The sequence below is a fragment of the Halichoerus grypus genome, chromosome X (assembly GCF_964656455.1).
Source record: "Halichoerus grypus chromosome X, mHalGry1.hap1.1, whole genome shotgun sequence".
NCBI classification, from domain to species: Eukaryota; Metazoa; Chordata; class Mammalia; order Carnivora; family Phocidae; genus Halichoerus; species Halichoerus grypus.
In genome coordinates this window covers 73,357,144-73,382,927 of record NC_135727.1, presented here as the reverse complement: position 1 = coordinate 73,382,927, position 25,784 = coordinate 73,357,144, and the positions used below count along the sequence as shown (strand labels likewise).

At 36.7% G+C, this 25,784-nt stretch overlaps 1 protein-coding gene across 2 annotated transcripts in view; it reads right to left on the bottom strand.

Annotated features, from left to right (window-relative positions):
• Positions 1–25,784, bottom strand: part of OPHN1 (oligophrenin 1) — a 505,885-nt gene that overhangs the window by 79,708 nt on the left and 400,393 nt on the right. For both annotated transcript variants that reach the window (XM_078065007.1, XM_078065008.1), the window contains exon 19: positions 8,748–8,907. In XM_078065007.1, coding sequence (XP_077921133.1) covers positions 8,748–8,907 — 160 coding nt within the window. The remainder of the gene's footprint in view (positions 1–8,747; positions 8,908–25,784) is intronic.

Below are 25,784 nucleotides of genomic sequence, written 5' to 3'. Positions count from 1 at the left end.
TGATCTTAAACATCTTTTCATGTGCTTATTTGTCAACCACACATCTTTTTCATGTCTTTTGCTCATTTTCTAATTGGATTGTTTGATTTTTACTATTGAGTTTTGAGAGTTCTTTATATGTTCTAGATATGAGTCCTTTATCAAATATATGGTTTGCAAATATTTTCTCTACATTGGTAGCTTGTTTTTTCATCTTTTTAATAAGGTCATTCATGAAGCAAAAGTTTTTAATTTTGATGAAGTCCAATTTATTGATTTCTTTAATGGTTTGTGCTTTTGTCATCATGTCTAAAAGCTCTTTAGTAAGACTCTTCAATAGGCTCCAAAGATTTTCTCCCATGTATCTTCTAAAAGTTTTATAGTTTTACATTTAAATGTATAATCATTTTGAGCTAATTTTTATATAATATGTGAGGTTTAGGCTGAAGTTTACTTTTGTTGCCTATAGATATGCAATTGAAACCATTTGTTGAAAAGACCATCCTTCCTCCTTTGATATACTTTTGTACCTTTTTCAAAAACAATTTGGATGTACTTTGTGAGGCTATTTGTGGATTCTCCATTCTCTTCCATTGATCTTTGTGTTTATCCATCTGCCAGTCTCACACTGTCTTGCTTACTGCGGCAATACAGTGAGAATTAATATTAGTAATACCTCCTAATTTATTCTTTATTGTCAAAACTGTGTTAGCTCTGCTAGTTCCTTTGTTTTTCCATACATATTTTAGTATAATCTCGTCTCCATCTGCAAAATTTAAAGATTTTATTTACGTATTTGTCAGAGAGAAAGAGAGTACAAGCAGAGGGAGTAGCAGGCAGAAGGAGAAGCAGGCTCCCCGCTGAGCAAGGAGCCCGATGCGGGACTTGATCCCAGGACCCTGGGATCATGACCTGAGCTGAAGGCAAATGCTTAACCAACTGAGCCACACAGGCGTCCCTCTATCTATAAAATATTTTGCTGAGATTTTGATATCAATTACCTTAAACTTATATATCAGTTTGGAAAGAACTGACATCTTCATTACATTGAGTCTTCCACTCCATGAGCACAAGATGTCTCTCAATTTACTTGCATCTTCTTTTACTTCTTTCATCAGCATTTTGTATTTTCAGCATATAAATCCTATAAATGTTTTATTAGACTTAGAGCTACATATTTCACTTGTTTTTGAGAGTTTGTAAATTGTATTCTATTTTTAATTCATTTTCCACACATTCATTGCTAGTATATAAAAATGCAATTGAGCTTTGCATGTTGGCCTTGAATCCTGTAACCTTGATAAACTCCTTTATTAGTTGTAGGAAGTTTTCTTAATAGATTCTTTATGATTTTCTATGTAGACAATCATGCCATCAGCAAATAGAGAAAGTTATATTTATATTTCTTCCATTCTGACCTGTATGTGTTTTATCTTCTTTTCTTGCCAAATTGCACAGGATAGAAATTCTATTACTACGGTGTATAGCAGTGGTGAGAAGCATTCTTGTGTTATTCTCAATCTTAAAAGGAAAGCATTCAATATCTCACCATAAAGTCTGATGTTAGCTATAGGTTTTATTTATTCATCTATTTATTTTTGTAGATGTTCTTTACCAAGTTGGGATAATTATCCCTTATCCCTAATTTGCTGAGTTTTAGTTTGTTTTTTATGAATATATGTTGATTTCTTCAAATACTTATTCTGCATAAATAGGCATGATCATATGATTTTGCTTCTTACCCTGTTAATATGGTAGATTATATTGATTGATTTTCAAATCAATTCAGCCACCTTACATTCCTGGAATAAATCCCACTTGAGCATAATATATATACATACATATGTATATATATAAAATAATATTTATATAAATATATATTCATATAAAACCTTAACCTCACATATTATAAAAAATATATATATATAACCTAAACTTCACATATTATATAAAAATTAGCTCAAAATGATTATACATTTAAATGTAAAACTATAATATATATACATATGTATCTATCTGTAACGTTTTGTATGATTTTCGCCCTTAAATTATGAGGGATATTGGTGTATAGTTTTCTCTTTTTTTGTACTTTTTTCTGGTTTTGGTATCAGGGAAATACTGCCTTCATACAATGAGTTGGAAGGTGTTTCCTCCTATTCTATTTTCTAAAAGAGAATGGTTAGAATTGGTCTTAAATTTTCTTTAAACAGTTGGTAGAATTCTCTAGTACAATCACCTGGGTCTAAAGATTTCTTCCTCAGATGCTATTTAATTATGAACTGAATATTCTTAATAGTTTTAGGGCTATTCAAATAATCTATTTCATGTTGGGTGAGTTTTGGTAGTCTGTACTTTTTAAAGAACTGGCCTGTTTCATCTTAGTTGTCAAATTTGTGTACATAGAATTGTTTATATTATTCCCTTATTATCATTTTCAGATCCACAGGATTAGTATGATACTACTTTTCCTCTACCTTTTCCTCATATTGACAATTTATGTCTACTCTCTGGTTTTCTTTCTCAGTGCTCTAAGAGGACTGTCCCTTTGAATCTGTGTTTTTGTATCCTTTGGGTATATACCTAGTAGTGCAATTGCTGGGTCCTAAGGTAGTTCTATTTTTAACATTTAAAAAAAAATTTATTTATTCATTTGAGAGAGACAGCACAAGAGAGCATGAGAAAGAGAGCATAAGAAAGAGAGAGAGAGAGAGAACATGAGCAGGGGAGAGGGGCAAAGGAAGAGGGGGAAGCAGACTCCCTGCTGAGCAGGAAGCCTGACACAGGGCTCGATCCCAGGACCCTGAGATCATGACCTGAGCCAAAGGCAGATGCTTAACCCACTGAGCCACCAAGTTGCCCCTATTTTTGTTTTTGAGGAACCTCCATACTGTTTTCCAGAGTGGCTGCACCAGCTTGCATTCCCATCAACAGTGTAAGAAGGTTCTGAGAGAGGGCTGTTAAAGTCTTTGAGTATAACTGTGGATTTTTCTATTTTTCCTTTCAGCTCCACAAATTTTTGTTTCATGTCTTTTGAAGTTTTGTTGTTTATTATATAAACATTTAGGATTTCTATGTCTTCTTGAGCACTTTTTATAATTCCAGTTTGATTTATCTATAGTGCTTCTGAGTGTATCCCTTTGTATAGATTTTTAGTGGTTGTTTTAGGTATTACATTGTACATATATAACTCATCAGAGGCTACTGGTTTCAACATTTTACCTGTTTGCTGAAATGCACAAACCTTACCTCCTTCTAATGTTCTTTATGCTCCCCCTTTTATAATACAATTGTCTTAAATATTTCTTTCACATACATTGAGAATCACATCAGATCATACTGTAAATTTTGTTTTATCTCAATAAAGCTAAAAAACAATTTGCTTTAACCATCAAACATCACTGAGAAAACTCAAGAGGAAAAGGAAAGTCTATTAAATTTACCCATATATTTGCTTTTTCTATTTGTTCATTTTTCCTTCCCAATATTCCAAGATTCCTTCTTTTATTGTATCTTTTTTGTTTAGAGAACTTACTTTAGCCATTCTTTTAGGAGAGGTCTGCTGGCAACAATTTCTCTTAGTTTTCTGTTGTTTGGATTGCATAATTTCTGTTACTCTAAAAGTTCAGTCTCTTTCCCCTGTCCTCTCCATTCTATTGTTGAGCCCATCCATTGGATTTTTAAGTTTCATTTATTGCATTTTGCAGTTCTATAATTTTTACTTGGTTCTTCTTTATATGTTCTATTTATTTGCCGAATCTGTATTTCTTTGCAGAAACTTTCTATTACTTTGCTGAGTTTCTCTATTTTTTTTTTCTTTCGAATGTATTTCTAATAGCTCATTAAGGCATTTTTATAATGGCTACTTTAAAATTCTTGTCAGATCATTAACATCTGTGTCATCTTGGTGTTGATTTCTATTGATGATCTTTTCTCATTCGTGTTGTGATGAATCATCTTGGTATGATTTTGACAAATGATTTTCAACTGAAGCCTGCATATTTTGGGTACTATGTGAGTCTTGTTCTTACTTGTATCTTCTGTTATAGCAGGCCTTCTCTGGCACCGCCAGTATAAGGTAGGAGGAGCACTGCCTCATTTCTGCCAGGATGGAGTGGAAGTCCAGGTTTTCCACTTGGCCTCCATTGACATCTCAGTGGAAGGTAAGAACTTCTTGTTACTGCTAGGCAGGAGTAGGATTTCAGATTTCTCACTATGCCTCTGATGATACCACTGTGGCCGGGGGGGGAGGGGTGTCTCGTTACTGTTCCCCAAATGGTCTCCTCTCCACTGACACTACAGTGTGCTAGCCTTATTACCACTGAGTGGTGGTGAAAGTCCTGTATTTCTACCAAGCCTCCTCTGATGCTACTCCAATGCCAAATAGGCATGGGTGTCCAGGCGCTTCAGGTGGTCTCCACTGACACCACTGAGAGTGGAAGATGGTGTCTCATTACCACCAGGTGAGGATGAAAGTCTGGCTCCCCACTTGGCCTTCTTGACAACACTGCATGAAGTGGCGGGAGAGAGGCTTAGGTGCTTGTTACAGCCTGGCAAAGGTAAAAATCTAGCTTCTCCACTCAGTATTTGCTGGAAGGGGTGGGGGTGGGGCTGCATTTTTTTCTGTGCTATTTTGCTGGAGTAGAGAGGTTACTATCTAAAATTTTTCTGTGTTGTAGGGCTGTTCCTTTCCAGGTCCTTTGGCTAGAGAGAGTAGCCTTTTGTTGATACCTTTTTTGACCGCACCCAATCTGGGAGATGAGGCAAAAACAAAATCCAGGTGACTTGTGGCCATGTCATTCCTCAGGTCCTAAGGTCCTTAGCCAGTCTGGTCCACCTTCTTCCTTCCATATTTCAGAGTCTTCTTGTGTTATTTTTATATATAATGTCCAGAGATTTTAGCTGTACTAAGTAGAAGAATAATATATGCATATAAAATATGTCAAATATTTTATAAGCATATATGTGTATATATGTACTTTTTTTCTTTGCCAAAATGACAAGAAATTCTTGAAATGAGGATTGGAATTAGGAGTTGAACATAGGTAAAGGATAGAAATGTGTTTTATTCTTCATGGTTTGTATTTTTTGCCATGTATACATATTGCTTATATTTTTAAAAAATTAATATGTAAAGCAGTAGGTACTTTTCAGTGCTTGTCCAACATAACACGTCTTGAGAAATTGAAACTACTGTCCACTCTTTCCTTCCTAAGACTCTCTCATTTCCAGGGCTCTGTGGCTCCCCTATCTCCTAGCTCTGTCATTGATCAATCCTTCTCAATCTGTTTTGTCATCTCTTCCATTGGCCCTTCAAACACTGGCACTCCCTAGTTTTCAATTCTTGGTCTAACATTTATTCTCTCACACAAGTATTCATTAGGCCAGAATATTCATTCACATTGTCTTAAACACCATCTCTATGCTGTTGAAGGCCAACTCTACTTCTCTAATCCTGTTTTCTTCTCTGATCTCAGATGTCTCATAGGCTGAACTTCTGCTCTTTTTTTCTTTCAAATCTGCTCCTCCCTCATTCTTACATATCTCAGTAAATGGCAACTTCATCCTTCCAATTGCTCCGATAAAAAACAAAAACAAAAACCTTGAAGTTACCCATGACTCCTCTCTTCTACATTCCACCTGTGATTTGTCAGCAAATACTGTTGACTCTGACTTCAAAATACATTTAGAATCTGACCACTTCTTACCATCTCCACTATAACTACCCTCATCCAAGGTACAAGCATTTTTTGATTGCATTATTAAAACAGCTTCTTAATTAGTCTCCTTCCTTCTACCCTTATTTCTACACAGCATCCAGAATAGTCCTGTTAAACATAAATCAAATTGTGTTATTTCTCTTAAAAACCTCCCTTTTATCTTACTCAGATACAGCAAAGTCAAGTCCTTCCAATGGATTCTAAGGACCTATAGAATCTACTCAGCTTTCTCTATTTTCTTTCTGAATCCATCTTCTTATGTTTCTTTTTTGTTTATTTGTTTAATCCTTTTTAGCTAATGTGGCCTCCTTTTTGTACTTTGAACACGATAGACACACTTCTGCTTCAGGGATATTGTGCTTACCATTTTCTCAGCCTAGAATGCTTTTCCCTCAGATAGCTGAATGAAATCACTCCTTTATTTCCTATAGATCTCTGCTCAAAATTTGTCCTTTCAGTGAGGACTTACTGTATTTTAAAATTGCAAAACCACTTTCCAACCCTTCCTATTCCCCTTCTCTGCTTTATTTTTCTTCTTAATGCTCATTACCATCTAACATACTATGTATTTTACTTATTTTGAATATTGTTTTTCTACTTCTTTTAGAATGTAAATTCCATGAGGGCTGTATCTCCAGGACCTAAAATAGTACCTGGCAAATAGTGGGTACTCAATACATACTGGTTGATTGAATATCAATCAATCAATTAATTAATAAATGAAATTTGCGTTTTAGACCAAGAGTCAAGAAACTGCAGCCCATAGGCCTGCTCCCTGTTTTGTTAACAGAGCTTTACTGGAATATTCATTTGTTTACATGTTGTCTATGGCTGCTTTCCCAATACAAAGGTGGAGTTGAATAGTTGTGCAAGATTTCTATGACCTGCACAGCCTAAAACATTTACCATAAATATTTTCTTTGAGTAACGTTTGCTACTCCTTACTTTACTCCAACTAGTTCATAGATGCTGCTTTCTGGATATCCTTCAGGAATCTGAAGTCCAACCTGCAGCAAATCAAGTTTCTTTCCATCTTCTCGCAAACTTTTGCATTCTGTATTTCTTATATTTATGAAGGACAGCCCCATCCATCCAGTCAGCCAAGTCAGAAATCCAGAATTCAGACATCTTCCTCTCCCACATTTTCCACTTCCAATCACTAAGTCCTATGCTTTTCCCTCCCTGTTCTTCTTCCCACCACCCTGACTCAGACTACAGTTATTTATTGCTCTGACAATGTCACTAGCCTCTCTCCCTGTAATCTATCCTTCACACCACAGACCAGAGAATGCCTCCTGAATGTAAGTCTATCCATCATACTACCCTACTTTTAAGCAATGCTTTCCAAGCCTGTAGGAACAATGCCAAACATTCCAAACTCTTCAACTAGACAGAGTTTAGTCCTTTTAGGACCTGGCCCCTGTCTGCCTCCAATCACATCTCTGACCATGGCTATTTTTATTTCATGTTCCAACAATACCAAATTACTTGAAGTTTTAGGTCTTTGGGCCTTTGTTCATGCTGGGTCATCTCCTTGAAATTTCCTTTCCCTATTTTCCTTTATTTCCACCTTCAGTACTGACATAAATTGTACTTCTCTGCAAGTACCCATCCTTGATAATCCAAAGTGTCCTCTATGCCCAATAATATCACCATTCAAAAATGATTGATGAGGCAGCACTTCCTAGTGATTAAGTACTTCAACTCTGAGCCAGGCTACTTGGATTTAAACCCCAGCTCTGTTACTAGCTAAGTGGCCTTGGACATTTACATAGTACATCACATAGTACAGGTTTATTATCATCTTCACATTTTAGCTAAAAAAATGACTATCAGAGAAGTTGTTTGATGTTAACACAGATAATGTAGCAGAGAATGCCAGTTGTGATCCAATATACACTCTACTCATTTTTCTTTTAGAAAAAGAACTAAAGATTTATCTGGGCACAGGAGGACCCCAAATAAAAACTATACTTCCCTAACTCATCTGCCAGATGTGACCACGGGATTAAATTCTGAAATGGTATATAAATAGAAGTAATATATGTGACTTTCAGGTCCTGGCCTTAAAGGACAGGGTTGTATCCTTCATTTTCCTTTCTTTCATCCTTCTCAACTGATATGATATAGAAGATATTTGGTCATGCAGTGAAGCAGCCCTTAGAGATGGCAGAACAACAAGAAAGAAGGAAACTGGGTTCTTGCCCCTGTCAAGGCACCATATCAGCACTGGAACACCTCACTGGACTATTCTACAAGCAAGTAATAAATGTCTCTTTTGTTGAAGCCACTGTGTTTGTATGTGGAGTCTTAGAAGCCTAACCTATATTCCACCAAATATAGCTGGTAAGTGGTAGAGCTTGGGTTTGAACCGTAGATGCCATCTAGACAGTGTCATTAGCCTCCTCCCCCTGCAGAAAAGTTTTTATTGAATTATACCTTGCCAGGATGGTACTGGCTGCTAGAAAGCTTAGAGCCAGATAAAAGGCCATCTGTAGCAAGTGCACAGGACTTGTCAATAATTATTTGTCTAGCCTCATTCCTGGGTTCATTTTCTGTCTCTATCCTTATTTTTCCTTTTTCATTTGACCTAATTATAATGTATAGTATAGTACCTTGTATTTTATATACCATATAAAATATACCACCTTAATTTTTTTTTGAAATAGGATGAGGTTTAAATAAGTATAGCTATTGCTTTCTTTATGGTTTCATTGTACACACACCACTTTTATATCTATCATTTTCATTTGTATATATGGCTATCTTCATATTATACTATTAACTCTGTACAGGCATGAACAACGATTTTTTTTCTTCTTCTAAACAGTCTAGCCTGGTGCCTGATAATAAAATAGCTATAGAACTGAACAATATTTGCTAAATGAATGAATTTCACAGTGTCAGAAATGGTATTAAATGCCATTGTGTCATAATGGAATTTCCTTCCATTATCAACTTGAACAAGGGAGGGAGACACGACTCTAAAAGATGGCTAGGGGAAAGTGTCACATGCTTGGAGAAGTTATGGTGAGAACAGGGAATACATACCTTGACGAAGTGCTCAATTAGGATTTCCACCACAATGTTCTGGAATTTGATGTTCATCATGGCAGCGACAGTGTCCTCCTGAGCTCTCATCAGAGTGGGCCCAAAGATCACGCCCATGTTGGAGGGGGTCATAAGATTCTCTTTGCTGTGTTCACATACACTGCCAAAAGAGAAAAAAAAAATGATTAACAAGATTTTCTCCAAGACCCCCTTGTAACCAAGACTGTGTTAGATGATATAGGGGGCAAGAGAAACTAAAAAGTAGGAAAAAAGGAGAGTCCAAAATATATATGAGAAGACTACAAAGGAAACAGGTAGCAAAGAATAAAAGATAGCATATTATTAGGGGCCTAAGTGAGACACAGCTAACTTAGTTACTTAGGAGTTACTTAGTTACTTAGCACTGTAGGAGTTAAGAGAAGGGGGGTAGGCAGCTATAGTTGGAAAGTATTTAGAAAGACAGGAAAGAAGCAAGACAACATTCCAGGGTATAAGTACAGCATGTATAAAGCACATATAAAAAAGAACAAAGCACACAGAGAAGTACCTACCAGTCTCACCAGTCTGACACCAGTCAGGAATGGAGCCCCCCCCCCCCAACCCTAGTTTGAAAGTAAAAAACTCAAAGAGCTGGAAGGGATCCTTAAAATTAGCCCTTTATCATCACTGTCCTCATTTTATAGATGAAATCACACACACACACACACACATACACACCAAAACAAAAACAAAACAAAAAAACAGAGGTCCAAAGAAGGAAAGGGATTTCCTTGAAATCACAGTCAGTCTCATCAGAGTAGAGCCTGTAATCACCAATATTCTGATCCCTAATCACTCTCCTTGCTAAAATTCTCTTTGGGGGCTTTGTAGCACTTATAGGATAGGGCCAACTCTCTTCAAAGTTGCAACTTATAGCCTGTTTCTAATCCCAATGTAAAGGTTGGACTCTGAAGCTGACGTGGGTTTGAATCCTAACAGTACCACTCAATTGTGCAACCGTGTTAGTGACATAACCCCTCTGGGCTTCAGTTTTCCCACGTGCAAAAATAGTACCCACCTCACAGGGCTGTTTACATAGAGCTAAATTGCTTTTACATGGTATCCTGGAAATACTGCATTAGAAATATCTGCTATTATTATTACCTCCCCTTCTAAATACTGCTGACCTCTGACACTCTTGATTCACTATACTGCTTAGATTAGCTTTTCTGGCTATACCATGTTGTTTCATGCCACTCCTTCTGCTTAGAATGTCTCCTTCCTTCTGGATATAAAGAATGTCTATTTATCCTTTGAGATTCACTTTAGGTGACATCTCCTTCAGGGCTATCACAGCCCATTGTCCTCTTCTTGACTGACACCACTGGCAAGCAAATATGTTACAATTTTCTGTTTCTTATCTGCCTCCCTTACTAGGTGGTAAACAACTTTCAAGTGTGTGTGACTCATACAAAGCAGGTACCAATTAATTATTTTGAATGGAACTAAGTGCCTCTACTGCTCTTTCAAATAGTACTGGAGAAAGCAAATAAAATATGGGCAGCTGTCTGGTTAGTTTGGCTGTGGGGGTGGGGAGGTGAGGCAGTGAGACCACCCACCTCAAACACTAATTTTCAAAACCCTCCTAGGTAAAGGCCCCTGAGAGACTGACCCTATCAACAGGCAGGCTCTTTTTACTAACTGGGTAACTGACAGAGACAGAATCCTTAGACAAATCCTGATGAAGTCTGTTAAGCCCCTGACAAAGGTTGGGTGCCATTCACATGATAATGAACAGCAACCATTCACAGGCATTTATTATTGCTGGGCTGGTGATGGCTCCCTTTTAACAGTTTAAATATTTCGACAATTAACCCTTATTATTTAATGACAATTTGTTTGAGATGTTAAAACGGAAAAGCAACTCCATACCACCACCAAGTGGCTAAACCACTAGTAGCAAGGCAAGGACACTCGTGAGACAACAGCCTCCAACACCTGTGAATGCTTATCTCCTGTGAACTTTGAAAGGAATGGACTTCTGGTGAAGGTGCCAGAGCTCACTTAATACTCCCAACTCCAAAATAGGCAGAGTGTTTTATCTCTGAAACCTAGGTTCACAGAAGGTAAAGCACTTAATCAAGGCCACACAGTTTGTGAATACATGACAAGGATTCAAACCCATATTTGTTGGGCCACAAGTCTTACAGTCATCCTGTTGCATCCCACTGCTTGCTTATCTAATTCCTGTTAAGAAATCAAAACCCTTGTGGGGCTTTCTTTAAGCTAAAGCCACCTTCTATTTTTCTAAGGGAGGTTCCTGGTATTCCGTTTAGGACATTCTTTTTCTTCTTGGCCTTCTTATGAGATTTGGAAGGTAACCTATTTTAGGGGGACATTTCTTTGCATTTGAGATCTCTCTTTTTATTATACATTATCATTAAGAGGCATAAGTCACACCCCAAACTGTGGGTTATTAAGAGAAATAAAACCAAAAATAAGAGCATTGTGAGTAGTGAATTAGGTAGGAGTTTGTGATATGACTTGATAGCAAACAAATCTTAAATTCTCTAGTCCACGTGGACTCGCGACAATGGGTACAACTTCTGGAACATCAAAATTTAAAACAAAAAATGGCTATCAGAGGGAGGTTGTAAAAAGCCTCTGGTTTAGAAAAATAATTTTGATTAGATGGTTTAGCTCAGAGGTCATAAACTAAAATGTCTATAAAATAGAACTACCTTATGATCCAGGAATCCCACTTCTGGGTATATATCCTGATGAGAGAAAAACTCTCTCAAGGCCTGATACACAAGGGAAGCCATTTTAGGTTTCTTTTTTAGTTAGCATTACTGTACATAAACGTTGTTTAAATCAAAAGCCTGATTTATGGCTCAACATGCTGTACACCTGCTTTGTGAATGAGTAGCCTCAAGGAAAACCATCATGTCCTTGAGAAATCAGTCAATATTCCCACTCCCTATGATGAGAAGAAAGGCAAAAGAAATGTAGATACAATTAAATTTCCTTACAATTTGCAGCCCATTGAGAAATACGTGAGACATGCAGAGTGTGACATTCCTCAAGGAACTCATGGCTGCCTTAATGTTGATGTTTTGCTAGAGACTAAAAGCAACCTTAGCTTGACAATAGCCAGACCTCCAGGATCCTAAGTTTTCTTTAACATATGGAAATCCCTTTAGTGACTTCCCTCATCTCTGCCCCCCAACTTGAAAGTATATAGTCAATTTCTCCACACAGTCACAGTGCAGCAATTTTGCCCATGGGTCCTGTTCCATGCTTTAATAAAAACACCTTTTTGCACTGAAAACATGTCAAGAATTCTTTCTTGACCTTTTTTGCTCAGAGACCCCACATCACCTGCATTCCTGAATGATAAAACTCGTGATTCCTGCCTATGTGCTAATTTATAATATTTTGAGCCTTTACAAGATGTAAAAAAGTATATAATCCTGTAAAAAATGTTCATTTTTCTGGAGCACTTTCTTCCTTGTAAAGACCATGTTTCCTGGGCAGCTGTCCTAACTTGGGCTCAAATAAAACTCTCTTTCTACTTTTATTAGGGATTCTGAAAGGTTTGTTCATTTTGCATAGACAATCCAAAGGAAATGAAATCACTGTCTGAAAAAGATATGTGTACTCCCCTTGCAGCATTACTCACAATAGCCAATATATGGAAGCAAACTAAGTGTTCAACAATGGGCAACTAGATAAATATATACATACAATGGAATGTTAAACAGCCTTAAAAAAGAAGGAAATTCTGCCATTTGCTACAACATGGATGAACCTAGAAAACATGTTAAGTGAAATAAACTGTACATAAAAAGACAAATACTAAACAATCTTGCTTATATGTGGAATCCAAAATAGTCAGACGTAGAAGCAGAGAGTAGAATGGTGCTTGCTAGGAGCTGGAGGGAGGGGAAAATGGGAAGATGTTGGTCAAGAAGTACAAAGTTTCAGTTATATAAGATGATTAAGTTCTGGAAATCTAATGTATAGCAGTGTGAATAGAATTAACAATACTGTATTATACATTTGAAATTTGCTAAGAGGGTAAATCTTATGTGTAATCATCACAAAAAAGAAGAAAGAAAATGAAATTATGTGAGGTGGTAGATATATTAATTAGCTTTATCGTGGCAATTATTTCACAATATATACATACACCAAACATCAAGTTGTATATCTTAAATATATATATGATTTTTATTTGTCAATTATACCTCAGTAAATACAGAAAACATAAAAATAAAAACTGAAGCAGTTCATTAAAGTTGGTTCAGTCACTTATGTGACTTTTGGCTTATTTTTTCTATCCCATCTATGTATTCTCTCATCTGTAAAATGAGAAGTTTATTAGGTGATCTAAAGGCGCTTCCAGCTCTGCCATCTAATGAATCTAAAAAAGTCCTTCTCTTGAAAGGAAATTAAAGAAGAAATAAAATAATACATGGAAGCAAATGATAGTGAAAACATGACAGTCCAAAACCTTTGGGATGCAGCAAAAGGGGTCCTAAGAGAGAAGTATATAGCAATACAGGTCTACCTCATGAAGCAATAAAAATATCAAAAACAAAACCTAACCTTACACCTAAACAATCTAGAAAAAGAACAGCAAATGTAGCCTAAAGCCAGTAGAAGGGAAATAATAAAGAACAGAGCCTAAATAAATGATACAGAAACAAGAAGAACAGTATAACAGATCAATTAAATCAGGAGCTGGTTCTTTGGAAAAATTAATAAAATTGACAAACCCCTAGGGCGGGTGAGTTAAGATGCTGGAGGAGTAGGGTACCCTGAGTATGCCTGGTCCCTGGAATTCAGCTAGAGACTTATCAAATCATTATGAACACCTGTGAAATCAATCGGAGATCTAAATATATAAATACTGCAATTCTACAAATAGAAAAGCAACAGGGGCGCCTGGGTGATTCAGTCGGTTAAATGGCTGCCTTCGGCTCAGGTCATGATCCCAGGATCCTGGGATCGAGCCCCGCATCGGGCTCCCTGCTCAGCGGGGAGCCTGCTTCTCCCTCTCCTGCTCCCCCTGCTCGCTCTCTCTCTCTCTGTCAAATAAATAAATAAAATCCTTTTTTAAAAAAAAGGAAAGAAACAACTTTTTGGAAGGTAGGAGGTGCAGAGACTTAAATCCAGGGCAGTAATTCAGAGGATATGGTGGAGGGGAGGGAGCTTGCTTAGGAGGCTATGGCAAAGTATTATAAGCACCTGAGCACAAAATCGGAACTTATAGAAGTCTGCTACAGTGGGGGACGTCCCCAGCATAAAGGTGCTCAGGCAGGGAAGCGAGGCAGAATCCCAGGTGGAACAGCATGGTCTCAGGATCCCCGGGGTCACAAAAAGAATGGGGGTGCCTGAGTGTAGCAGAGTTCCCAGGCACGAGAGTGGGGAAGCCGGCTGAAAAGAGAGTCTCGGCACCGGCTTTCTGCTCTGTGTTGCCATAAACTGCAAACTGCTGAACTGTCCTTGGACCACTCTCCAGGCAGGGGCCCAGCCAAAGGCAGAAGCACAGCAAGACTACCCTCAATCCCCCCGGGGAGGAACAGCTTGAGTCCACGCTGAAGGAGTCAATAAAGACAGGAGACTCAAAACTGGGTTGCATGTCTGAGATAAAATGCTCGATCATAGGCTGGGTGAACACAGAGTATGCACGGAAACCAGGGAGATAAAAGTGATTGTTCGTGAGGGCTCACTGAGGATGGGGGGGTTCAAACTTCCAGCCCCGAGACTAGAGATCAGTGCTGAAAGCCTACAGGGAGCAAAACAGCACCACATGCTGTTTTGCATGTGCAATGCAATCTGGAGCCACTTACAATGAGCCTGGGCTGCTGGCATGAGGGGTGCAATTGCACCAGAGCAAGGACTTCTGAGAATCAGTGCAAGTGGCCCCTCCCCCAGAAGACCAGCAGGAACAAATGGTTACCACGAAGCTTATCAATCAGAGAAAACTGTAAAATTTCAGCTCTTGGAGAAAACATTATATAGCATTTGTGGTTTTTTAAATAATTATTCCTTAGTCTTTCAGGTTTATTTATTTTCAGCAATTTTCTTATTTTTTCAATCTTTCTCTTATTTTTCAATTTTTATTTTAATATATAATTTATATATATATATTAAATTTGGTTTCCATTCATTGCATTTTATTTTATTTTTGTGTATGTATATATGTGTGTGTATATATATATATATATATTTCTTTCCTTCCTATTTTGGGATCTAGTTTCTTTTAACAAACAGACCAAAATACACCCATGATCTAATTCATTGTTTTGTTCTGTTTTACTTCTTGTTTGATTTTTTCTTCTTTTGTTTTGTTTCTTTCTTTTTTTTTTTTGATGTTGTTATTATTTTTGTCTTTGCTCTCTCCTTCTTCTTTTCTTTTCTGGACATAATGATGAGAGAGAGAAATGCACACCAAAAGAAAGAAAGGAGGAAGTAGACACTGCCAGGGATTGAATCAATATGGATATAAATAAGATGTTGGAACTAGAACTCAAAACAGTGATTATAAAGATACTAGCTGGGCTTGAAAAAAGGATAAAGACACTAGAGAATCCCTTACTGTAGAAATAAAAGAACTAAAATCTAATCAGGGCAAAATTTAAAAATGGAGGCTCTCACAGCTAGGATAAGTGAGGGAGAAGAGAGACTCAATGATATAGAAGACAAAATGATGGAAAATAAGAAAGCTGAGAAAAAGAGAAAAACAACTACTGGATCACACTTCAAGAAATCAGTGATACCATAAAGTGAAATAATATCTGAATAATAGGGGTCCCAGGAGATAAAGAGGGGGGCAGAAGATTTATTTGAAAAAAATTATAGCTGAGAACTTCCCTAATTTGGGGAAGGAAACAGGCATTCAAGTCCAGGAGGCACAGAGAACCCCCAACAGAGAACCCCCAACAAAAACAATAAAAATAGATCAGCACCTCAACATATAATACTGAAACATGCAAATTCCAGAGACAAAGAAAAAATCCTGAAAGCTGGTTGGGGAGAAGAGGTCGTTAACCTACAAGGATAGAAACATAAGGCTGGCAGCAGACCTGTCCACAGAGACCTGGCAGGCCAGAAAGGACAGGCATATCATGATATATTCAATGTGCTAAATGGGAAACATATGCAGCCAAGAATATTTTATTCAGCAAGGCTGTCATTCAGAATAGGAGAGATAAAGAGTTTTCAGGACAAATGAAAACTAAAGGAGTTCATGAACACCAGCCCTGCAAGAAATATTACAGGGATCCTTTGAGCAAAGAGGGAGCCCAAAAGTAACAAATTTTAGACAAAGACACCTACAAATTGAAAGGAAAGGGGTGGAGAACTATTTATCATGCTAAAGGACATCAAAGAAAGCTGGAGTACCAATCCTTATATCAGACAAAATAGATCTTAAACCAAAGACTGTAATAAGAGATGAAGAGGGACACTATAACATAATAAAAGTGTCTATCCAACAAGAAGGCCTAACAACTGTAAATATTTATGCCCCTAACATGGGAGCAGCCAACTATAAAAACCAATTAATAACAAAATTAAAGAAACACATTGATAATAATACAATAATAGTAGGGGATTTTAAGACCCCACTCATAACAATGGACAGATCATCTAAGCAGATGATCAACAGGAAACAAGGGCTCTGAATGACATACTGGACCAAATGGACTTCACAGATATATTCAGAGCATTTCACCCTAAAGCAACAGAATAGACAATCCTCTCAAGTGTACATGGAACACTCTCCAGGATAGATTGCATACTGGGTCACAAATCAGGTCTCAACCAGTAGAAAAAGATCAAGATTATACCATGCATATTTTAAGACCACAATGCTTTGAAATCTGAACTCAATCACAAGAAAAAATTTGGAAGGAACACAAATACATGGAAGTTAAAGAGCATCCTACTGAAGATTAATGGGTCAACCAGGAAATTACAGAAGAATTAAAAAAAATACATGGAAATAAATGAAAATGGAAACACATCAGTTCAGAACCTTTGGGATGTAGCAAAGGCAGTCCTTGAAGGAAAGTATATAGCAATAAAGGCCTTTCTCAAGAAACAAGAAAAGTCTCAAATACACAACCTAACCTTACACCTAAAGGAGCTGGAAAAACAACAGCAAATAAAGCCTAAATCCAGCAGGAGAAGAGAAATAATAAAGATTAGAGCAAAAATCAATGCTATAGAATAATAATAATAAAAAAAAACAGTAGAACAGATCACTAAAACTAGGAGCTGATTCTTTGAAAGAATAATAGCAATAAACCCCTAGCCAGACTTATCAAAAAGAAAGAGAAAGAAACCAAATAAATAAAATCATGAATGAAAGAGGAGAGATCACAACCAACACCAAAGAAATACAAACAGTTATAAGAACATATTATGAGCAACTATATGCCAACAAATTAGGCAATCTGGAAGAAATGGATGCATTCCTAGAGACATATAAACTACCAAAACTGAACCAGGAAGAAATAGAAAACCTGAACACACCCATAACCAACAAAGAAACTGAAGCAGTAATCAAAAATCTCCCAACAAACAAGAGTCCAGGGCTGGACAGCCTACCATGGGAATTCTACCAAATATTTAAAGAAGAATCAATATCTATTCTTCTGAAGCTGTCTCAAAAAACAGAAATGGAAGGAAAACTCCAAACACATTCTATGAGGCCAGCATTAGCTTGATCCCAAAACCAGACACAGACCCCACAGAAAAGGAGAATTACAGACCAATATCCCTGATGAACATGGATGCAAAAGTTCTCACCAAGATACTAGCTAGCTAATAGGATCCAATACTACATTAAAAAGATCATTCACCATGAGCAATTGGGATTTATTCTAGGCTGCAAGGGTGGTTCAACATCTGCAAATCAATCAATGTGATACACCACATTAACAAAAAAAAAAAGAGACAAGAACCATATGATCCTCTCAAGAGATGCAGAAAAAGTATTCGACAAAATACAGCACCCTTTCTTGAAGAAAACCCTCTGCCATGTAGGGATAGAGGGAACATACCTCAATATCATAAAAGTCATATACAAAAAACCCACAGCAAATATCATCCTCAATGGAGAAAAATTGAGAGCTTTTCCCCTAAGGTCAGGAACATGACAGGGATGCCCACTCTCATCACTGTTGTTCAACATACTACTGGAAGTCCTAGCCTCAGCAATCAGACAACAAAAAGAAACAAAAGGCATCCTAATCAGCAAAAAAAAGAAGTCAAACATTCACTCTCAAACCCACACTCACACAGGTACTCTACATAGAAATCCCAAAAGACTCCACCCCAAAATTCCTAGAAATTATATAGGAATTCAGCAAGTCACTGGATATAAAATCAATGCACAGAACTCAGTTGCATTTATATATACTACCAATAGGGCAGAAGAAAGAGAAATCAAGGAATTGATCCCATTTACAATTGCACCAAAAACCATAAGATACCTAGGAATAAACCTAAGCAAAGAGATAAAGGATTTCTACTATGAAAACTACAGAACACTTATGAAAGAAATTCAGGAAGACAAAAAGAAATGGAAAAATATTCCATGCTCATGGATTGGAAGAACAAATATAGTTAAAATGTCTATACTACCCAAAGCAATGTACACATTCAATACTATCCCTATCAAAATACCATCAACATTTTTCACAGAGCAGGAACAAACAATCCTAAAATTTGTATGGAACCAGAAAAGACCCAGAACAGCCAGAGGAATGTGGAAAAAGAAAACCAAAGCTGGCGGCACCACAATGCAGGATGTCAAGCTCTATTACAAAGCTGTAATCATCAAGACAGTATGGTACTGGCACAAAAACAGACACAGAGATCAATGGAACAGAATACAGAACTGAGAAATGGACCCTCAACTCTATGGTCAACTAATCTTTGACAAATCAGGAAAGAATATCCAAAGGAAAAAAGACAGCCTCTTTAACAAATGGTGTTGGGAAAATTGGACAGCTATATACAGAAGAATGAAACTGGATCACTTTCTTACACCATACATGAAAACAAACTCAAAATGGATGAAAGACCTAAATGTGAGACAGGAATCCATCAAAATCCTGAAGAGAACACTGGCAACAACCTCTTTGATCTCGGCCACATCAACTTCTTGCTAGACACGTATTCAAAAGCAAGGGAAATAAAAGCAAAAATGAACTACTGGGACTTCATCAAGATAAAAAGCTTTTGCACAGCAAAGGAAACAGTTGACAAAATTAAGAGGCAACTTATGGAAAGGGAGAAGATATTTGCAAATGTCTTATCAGAAAATTGGCTAGTATCCAAAATGTATAAAGAACTTTTCAAACTCAACACCCAAAAAACAAAAAATCCAGTCAAGAAATGGGCAGGACAAAAACAGATATTTCTCCAAAGAAGACATACAAATAGCCAAGGCACACATGAAAAAATGCTCAACATCACTCAGTATCAGGGAAATACAAATCAATACAATGAGATACCAAATCACACCAGTCAAAATGCCTAAAATAACAACCCAGGAAACAACAGATGTTGGCAAGGATGCAGAGAAAGGGGAACCCCCTTACACTGTTGGTGGGAATATAAACTGGTACAGCCACTCAGGAAAACAGTATAGAGGTTCCTCAAAAATTAAAAATAGAGCTACCCTATAACCCAGCAATTGTACTACTAGGTATGTATCCAAAGGATACAAACATAGTTATTCAAATGGGCACATGCACCCCAATGTTTATAGCACCAATGTCCACAATAGTCAAAATATGGAAAGAGTCCTAATGTCCATCGACAGATGAATGGTTAAAGAAGTGGTATATATATACAATGGAATATTACTTAGCCATGAAAAAGAATGAAATCTTGCCATTTGCAGCAATATGGATGGAACTAGAGGGTATTATGCTAAGTGAAATAAGTCAGTCAGAGAAAGACAAATATCAGATGATTTCACTCGTATGTGGAATTTAAGAAACAAAACAGATGAATTATGGGAAGGGAAGGAAAAATAAAATAGGATGAAATAGACAGGGAGACAAATCATAAGAGACTCTTAAGTATAGGAAACAAATTAAGGGTTGCTGGAGGGGAGGTGGGTGAGGGGGATGGGGTAACTGGATGATCAGCATTAAGGAGGGCAGTTGATGTAATGAGGTGTCTGTGTTATATGACACTGACAAATCACTCAATTCTACCCCTGAAACTAATAATAATACACTATATGTTAATTAAATTGAATTTAAATAAAATAATTTTTTTTTAATTGACAAACCCCTAGATATAACTATGGGAAAGAAACTGAGGGTTAAAAAAAAAGAAACTGAAGGGTGCTGGAGGGAAGGTGGGTGGGGGGATGGGGTAACTGGGTGACAGGCATTAAGGAGGGCACCTGATGTGATGAGCACTGGGTGTTACATGCAACTGATTAATTACTGAACTCTACATCTGAAACTAATGATACAATATATGTTGGCTAATTGAATTTAAATAAAAATTTTAAAGTAAAAGTAAAATAAAAAAAAGAAAAGAAAAGGAACCCAAATAAATAAAATCATGAATGACAGAGGAGAGATCACAACCAACACCAAAGAAATACAACTATAAGAGAATATGAAAAAGTATATGCCAACAAATTGGGCTATCTGGAAGAAATGGATAAATTCCTAGAAACATATAAACATATTTCACCAAAACTGAAATAGGAAGTAATAGAAAACTTTAACAGACTGATAATCCACAATGAAATGGAATCAGTAATCAAAAATCTCCCAAGAAATAAAAGTCCAGGGCCAGACAGCTCCCAGGAGAATTCTACCAAACATTTAAACAGTAAATACCTATTCTTCTCACACTGTTCCAAAAAACAGAAATGGAAGGAAAACTTCCAAACCCATTCTACGAGGCCAGCATTACCTTGATTCCAAAACAGACAAAGACGCCATAAAAAGAATTGCAGACCAATATCCTTGATAAACATTGATGCAAAAACTCTTAGAAGATAGAAGCTAATTGACTCCAACAGTACCTTAAAAGGATTATTCACCAGGACCAAGTGGGATTTATTTCTGGGCTTCAGGCGTGGTTCAATATTTGCAAATCAATCAATGTGACAGAACACATTAATAAAAGAAAGAATAAGAACCATATGATTCTCTCAATAGAAGCAGAAAAAGTATTTGACAAGTTACAGCATCCATTCTTGATAAAACCCTCAACAAAGTAGGAATAGAGGGAACATATCTCAACATCATAAGGTCACATATGAAAGACCCACACAAATATCACCCTCAATGGGGAAAAACTGACAGCTTTTCCTCTATGGTCAGGAACAAGACAGGGATATCCAATCTCACTACTGTTATTTAACATAGTCCTGGAAGCCCTAGCATTAGCAATCAGACAAAAAAAGAAATAAAGGCATCTAAATCAGCAGTGAAGAAGTGAAACTTTCAATATTCACTGACGACATGATGCTCTGTAGAAAACCTGAAAGACTCCACCAAAAAATTGCCAGAACTGAAACACAAATTCAGTAGTCACAGGATGCAAAATTAATGTACAGAAATCTCTAGAATTTTAAAGAAGCTGCAGAAAGAGAAATCAAATAATTGATCCCATTTAAAATTATACCAAAAACCATAAGATACCTAGGAATAAACCTAACCAAAGTGGTAAAAGATCCATACTCCAAAAAGAACAGAATATTTATGAAAGAAACTGAAGATGACACAAAGGAATGGAAAAACATCCCATGCTCATGGATTGGAAGAACAAAATACTGTTAAAATGTCTATGCTACCCAAAGCAATCTACACATTTAATGCAATCCCTATCAAATACCTCCAGCATTTTCCACAGAGCTAGAAGAGATAATCCTAAAATTTGTATGGAACCACAAAAGACCCCAAATAGCAAAGCAAGCTTGAAAAAGAAAAGCAAAGCTGGAGGCATCACAATTCTGGACTTCAAGTTATATTACAAAGCTGAAGTGATCAAGACGGTATGGTTTTAGCACAAAAACAGACACATAAATCAGTGGAACACAACAGAGAATCGTTAAATGGACCCCTAACTATACTGTCAACCAATCTTCAACAAAGCAGGAAAGAGTATCTTAGAGAAGGAAGACAGTCTCTTCAACAAATGGTGTTGGGAACAGTGGACAGCAACATGCAAAAGAATGAAACTGGACCACTTTCTTTTTTTTTTCCATCTTAAACTCTTTACTAAGGAAACACAATTATCAGTAAACATGTTCTTTTCTTTTTTTTTTTGGAGTTAGCTTTATTTATTTATTTTTATTATGTTATGTTAATCACCATACATTTCATCATTAGTTTTTGATGTAGTGTTCCATGATTCATTGTTTGCATACAACACCCAGTGCTCCATGCAGTATGTGCCCTCTTTAATACCCATCACCAGGCTAACCCATCCTCCCATACCCCTCCCCTCTAGAACCCTTAGTTTGTTGGAAACAAACTGGGCCACTTTTGTAAATTCAAAATGGATGAAAGATGTAAATGTGAGACAGGAAACCATCAAAATCCTAGAGGAGAACACAGGCAGTAACCTCTTTTATATCAGCTGTAGCAACTTGTTACTAGATATGTCTCTAGAGGCAAGGGGAAAACAGCAAAAACGAACTACTGGACTTCATCAAGATAAAAAGCTTCTGCACAGTGAAGGAAACAATCAACAAAACTAAAAGGCAACCTTCAGAATGGGAAAAAATATTAGCAAATGACATATCTGATAAAGGGTTAGTATCCAAAATCTATAAAGATCTTATAAAACTGAACACCCAAAAAACAAATAATCGTTAAAAAAAAAATGGGCAGAAGACATGAATGGACATTTTTTCAAAGAAGATAACCAGATGGTCAACAGACACACGAAAAGATGCTCAACATCACTCAGCATGAGGGTAATACAAATCTAAACTAGAATGAGATATCACCTCACACCTGTCAGAATGGCTAAAATTAACAGCACAGGAAACAACAGGTGTTGGTGAGGATGCAGAGAAAGGGGAACCTCTTACACTGTTGGTGGGAATGCAACCTGGTCCAGCCAGTCTGGAATACAGTATGGACACTCCTCAAAACATTAAAAATAGAACTGCCCTACAACCCAGCAATTGTATTAGTAGGTATTTACTCAAAGGATACAAAAAATATTGATCCAAAGGAATACATGCACCCCAATGTTTATAGCAGCATTATGAACAATGGCCAAATTATAGAAAGAGCCCAAATGTCCATCGACTGATGAATGGATAAAGAAGATGTGGTCTATAAATACAATGGAATATTACTCAGCCATCAAAAAGAATGAAATCTTGCCATTTGTAATGTGGATAGAGCTAGACTGTGTTATGCTAAGGGAAATAAATCAGTCAGAGAAAGACAAATACCATATGATTTCATTCAAATGTGGAATTTAAGAAACAAAACAAATGAACATAGGGGAAAAAAAGAGAAGCAAATCAGGAAATAGACTCTTAACTACAGAGAACAAGCTGAGGGTTACCGTAGGGGAGGTGGGTGGGGGATGGATTTAAGGAGGGCACTTGTGATGAGCACTGGTCATTGCATGGAAGTGATGAATCACTACGTTCTAGCACTGAAACTAAGATTATACTATTTGTTAACTGTCTGGAAGTTAAATAAAAATTTAAAAAGGAAAAAAAAAAAGAAAAAGCATGATGTTCTACAAAATCACAAAACATTTTCATACCCAAGAAAATTTACAGTGCCACATCATCCAATTAGTGGTCCATATTCAGATTTTCTCAAATGTCATGCAAAAAAAAAAAATTTATAGTTGGGCTTTTTCAAACCTAGATCCAGAGTTCATGCACTGTATTTGTTTATGTTTCTTTAGTCTCTTAATGTAGAACAGTACCCCTACCTCTGTTTCCCAGGCCAGGGAAAAGTCCAAGCTAGTTTCTTAACAGAATGTCAAGTAGTCTGTATTTTTCTATACCCTCTATTTTTTTGTAAACTGGAAAGGTTTAATTTGATTCAGGTTAAACCTTTTTGGCAAAATTATTTAAGTTATATTGTGTAATTCTTTCTGTATCCTATCAAGAGGCACATAAGGCCAGTTTGTATTATTATTAGTGATGCTAAGTTTGATCAATTAATGGTGGTGTTTGCCAGATAGCTTGATTGTAAAGATACATTTTTTTCATTTGTAATTAGTAAGTAATCTGTGGGTGATACATTGAAATTATGTGAATATCTTGTTCCTGAACAATCTTTTACCCAATGGTTTTGATACAGGCTTGAAACAGGGTACTGAGGTTATAAACTACTGGTTTGTCTAATTCTATTATTTCTCCCACATCTATTAGCTGGCATTCTTCTGTAAGGAAGAGCTTTCCTTATTCTACTTATCTCCCATAAATTTTTATTTATTCAAAGAGTTATACTCAAATACAGTATTTTTGGTTTTGATGTTTATCTTGACTCCAAATGCAATCAGTGTCAGCCTTTTCAAGCAGGTTCCTGTGTCCTCGTGACATGACTGTATTAGTACTTGAGCTCTTATTTGCTCACAAAGGTACACTTTATCCTAGGTTCACCTGGTATTTTCCTTGCCTCAGACCTGTAATCAGCCATTTCTCTAAGAAGTGAATGTTATTTAGAAACAAAGATCTTGGCATTATGTACGTTCATTGCTTCTTTTGGGGGGTAGAATCACTTCAAGACTGGTTCAATGAATAGAAGTTTTGTTGTTTTGTTGGGGTTGTTTTTGGTTTTATTTTATTTAAATTCAAGTTAGTTAGCATATCATTAATTTCGGGGTAGAATTTAGTGATTCATCTGTTGCATATAACACCCAGTGCTCATTACATCAAGTGCCCTCCTTAATGCCCATCACCCAATTACCCCATCCCCCCACCTACCTCCCCTCCAGCAACCCTCAGTTTGAGGGTTTTAAGAGTCTTTTATGGTTTGTCTCCCTATTTTTACCTTATTTATTTTATTTATTTTTCCTTCCCTTCCCCTACGTTCATCAGTTTTGTTTCTTAAATTCCACAAATGAATGAAATCATACAGTATTTGTTTTTCTCGGACTGACTTATTCGGCTTAGCATAATACACTCTAGATCCATTGTTGCTTCATTTTTAAATCATGAGTTCAGGGGCGCCTGGGTGGCTCAGTCGGTTAAGCGTCTGTCTTTGGCTCAGGTCATGATCCCAGGGTCCTGGGATCAAGCCCCACATCAGGCTCCCTGCTCAGTGGGGAGCCTGCTTCTCCCTCTCCCACTCCCCCTGCTTGTGTTCCCTCTCTCGCTGTCTCTCTGTCAAATAAAATAAATAAAATCTTAAAAAAAGAAAAAAATATAAAAAAAAATAAATCATGAGTTCATATTGGCTTTCTAAATTCAACTTTACCATTATAGATTTTTTCTTTATATCTTACATTTTATATCCTTATCTCTTTTTCTTACAACATAAATCTTGTCATCTGATAATACTAATATATTTACTTTTTTCTTTATCCTTGTGATATATAAATATAAAATAGTTTCAAATTTAATTATAATATTATTACTATTACTAAACCTACTGGGTGATGCTTACTACTTTTTTGTAGCTTTTCCTGTTTTTAAAATATTATCTCAATAAGGATGAGTCAGAGGACTGTGTTTATAAATTATTTGCAATAGCTATTTCCTTTATGGGACTATGTTATCAATTTGATAAACATTTAGACTCATTTGCTTTTTTAAAATATTTATTTATTTGAGAGAGAGAGAGAGCACATGAGCAGGGGGAGGGGCAGAAAGAGAGGGACAAGCTGACTCCCCCAGAGCAGGGAGGGCGCCCGATGCGGGGCTTTATCCCAGGACCTGGAGATCATGACCTGAACCAAAGGCAGAGGCTTAAATGACTTAGTTACCCAGGCGTCCCTCATTTACTTTTTTATCTTCAGTCTCGGGGCTTATATCCTTGATTGAATTTTACTTTTTGGATATATAAAACATAAGTATGG